Source organism: Sceloporus undulatus, chromosome 3 (assembly GCF_019175285.1).
Source record: "Sceloporus undulatus isolate JIND9_A2432 ecotype Alabama chromosome 3, SceUnd_v1.1, whole genome shotgun sequence".
Taxonomy (NCBI): Eukaryota; Metazoa; Chordata; class Lepidosauria; order Squamata; family Phrynosomatidae; genus Sceloporus; species Sceloporus undulatus.
This window is the reverse complement of record NC_056524.1, coordinates 65,441,882-65,444,272: the sequence shown is the minus strand read 5'-3', so window position 1 is coordinate 65,444,272 and position 2,391 is coordinate 65,441,882. Positions and strand designations below refer to the sequence as shown.

At 39.7% G+C, this 2,391-nt stretch overlaps 1 protein-coding gene across 1 annotated transcript in view; it reads right to left on the bottom strand.

Annotated features, from left to right (window-relative positions):
• The window catches only part of LOC121925807 (cilia- and flagella-associated protein 298-like), a 3,351-nt gene that overhangs the window by 525 nt on the left and 435 nt on the right, over window positions 1–2,391 (bottom strand). Inside the window, exons 2-3 of the mRNA XM_042458384.1 lie at window positions 2,112–2,243; window positions 329–424 (exon numbers count right to left, since the gene is read on the bottom strand). Coding sequence (XP_042314318.1) covers window positions 329–424; window positions 2,112–2,243 — 228 coding nt within the window. The remainder of the gene's footprint in view (window positions 1–328; window positions 425–2,111; window positions 2,244–2,391) is intronic.

The window sequence follows — 2,391 nt, the reverse complement described above, 5'->3', positions numbered from 1 at the left end:
ACCGCCATCTTGAGGGGGAGAGAAGCAGGCCAGCAACAACAGGCCTCTGCCTGCTAAGGAGACGAGCCCTCCTCCCAACCGCCATCTTGAGGGGGAGAGAAGCAGGCCAGCAACAACAGGCCTCTGCCTGCAAAGAAGACAAGCCCTCCTCCTGACTACCATCATGCTTGTCTTTATTGCATGTTGTTCAATGTTTATTGTTTTTTGTAAGGTTGTTTTTATGATGTGTAAATTTTAAATGATTTTGTGAACCGCTTTGATCACCTCGGAAAAGCGGTATAAAAATAAAGCATATTATTATTATTATTATTATTATTATTATTGATACCTTCAACTCCTCTTGCCTTCTGTGATAATAGAGAATCATCTGTTTGTGGTCTTCACCACTGATGACAGGCTCACGGGCTGGAGCTCCTTGTCCTTTCTACAGAAATATAAATTGTGAATACACATTATTCTGTCACAACATCCAAAATGGAATAATGCTGCAAAAGCATGGCATAAAAGACTTACAAGATTCCATTATACTCTAATGAAGGGGTGTACAAACTTTTTAACCCAAAGACTGCACTTAAGAGTTAGATAGGAACTGCATATGCACACATTCCCATTCCAATGATCTTGTGCAAAATTGTTGTCAACTGCCCCCAAGTCGACTTTGACTTACAGTAAACCTATCAATGAGAGATCTCCAAATCACCCTATCATCAACAGCCCTGCAGACTCAGGACCATGGCTTCCTTGACTGCATCTTTCCATATGGAATGTGGTCTTCCTCTTTTCTTACTGCCTTCTACATTACCAAGCATTACTATTATTGAATTTTCTAGTACATCACATCTTATCATGATATGTCCAAAGTATGGCACTCTGTTTAGTGATCTTGCCTTCTAGGGTCAACATAGCTGTGGAGAGGTTGTTGGAAGCAACAATGTTAGGCAGCATCAGTGCCTCTGTGTCACTGACAATATGGAAGTACTGATAGCAACTGTTTTGGGGTTTAGGGGGAGGAAGAAACTTTTATAATGGATAAGGCTTTATTACTTTTGTGCACCATTACCTGCTTTAATGTGGAAGGGATGAGGAGAGGTGCAACTGCATATGAGGCTATGGGAGGTAGCATTCAGCCTATGGACTATGCTCCCTGCTGAAATATGATTTTAAAAAACACAGAAAGTAGGAATCAGATTCTTGGGTCAGAGAGAAGGCATAAACCTTATTTCTCAGTATGTAAGTGATCAGCAGAACAAACAATTGCCATTCATTCTTGTGGGGAAAATGAAAGTGCTGTATTTGATGACTGATATATCCCTTCACTCTTGATGCTGGGTGGAGGTTTGGAGGTTTTCACATAAGGACATACATGTCCACTGTATCTGTACAATACACAAGCCCTGCCTCATTAATCAATTCACTCATCATGATGAGCATTTTGCCATTGTAAAATAAATACCAGAATCCAGGAGATTACAAACAGCAGTAACTGTACAAGTCTGTGGGTGTATGCAAAATTCCTCACATAAGCCATGTGTACTATAAAGTGCAGGAAAAACTATGTTGCATACACAGGAGAGATCCCCTACAACCATCCTCAAATGGAAGCCTGTAAGGGTCATTCATTTCTATCCCTGTGTGATCCACTCAAGTCACACATTTTAAAAAGCAACTTGAATGAAAGGCAAAGATCCCATGTTATATAAATGATGTGTATCTCGAGCACATACTACTGTGGGTATATCCTGGAATGGCATACTGTATTATACAGTGGACCCTCATTTTACGCTGGGGATGTTCTGAGGGTCCCCGCATAAAAGAAATACCACGAGTTCCATTGTTTACAATGGTAGTGCATTCCTGCCATGGGTGTACACACCCCCATTCATTTAATGGGGGCTCACTGTCCACGTGACATCAAGTCCACGTATGGCGCTGTACAAATAAAAGGATGAATTCTGAGTTAGAAAAGCTCTTCTTGGCCAAAGATGTGTGTCACAATTTCTTTTGGGACAAGAAGAAAGAACTGAATGCAACAAAATGTGCTATGATTTATGGCTGTAGACACAGCCTTACACAATTAGTGTAAAATCACATTAAAAAGGAATTCTACTTACTTTTTGTATCTTGACAATAATTTTAGTTTTTTCATTTTTGCCCACGTAGTCAGAAAGTCGATTGTTTTTTTTGAACTCCTTTCCTGCCCACCACAGTTGTGCCTCCGATTCCTCAATTATATCAAGTGCAGCCTATGACAGATTAAGTGATAAAATGTGTGAGGTTTTTAGCAATGAATACACAGATTAGAACTTGCACAGAGTTGCATTCTGGGGAGTAGCAGAACAATGTGTTCAATAGGACTATGTATAATAATAATAATAATAATAATAATAATAA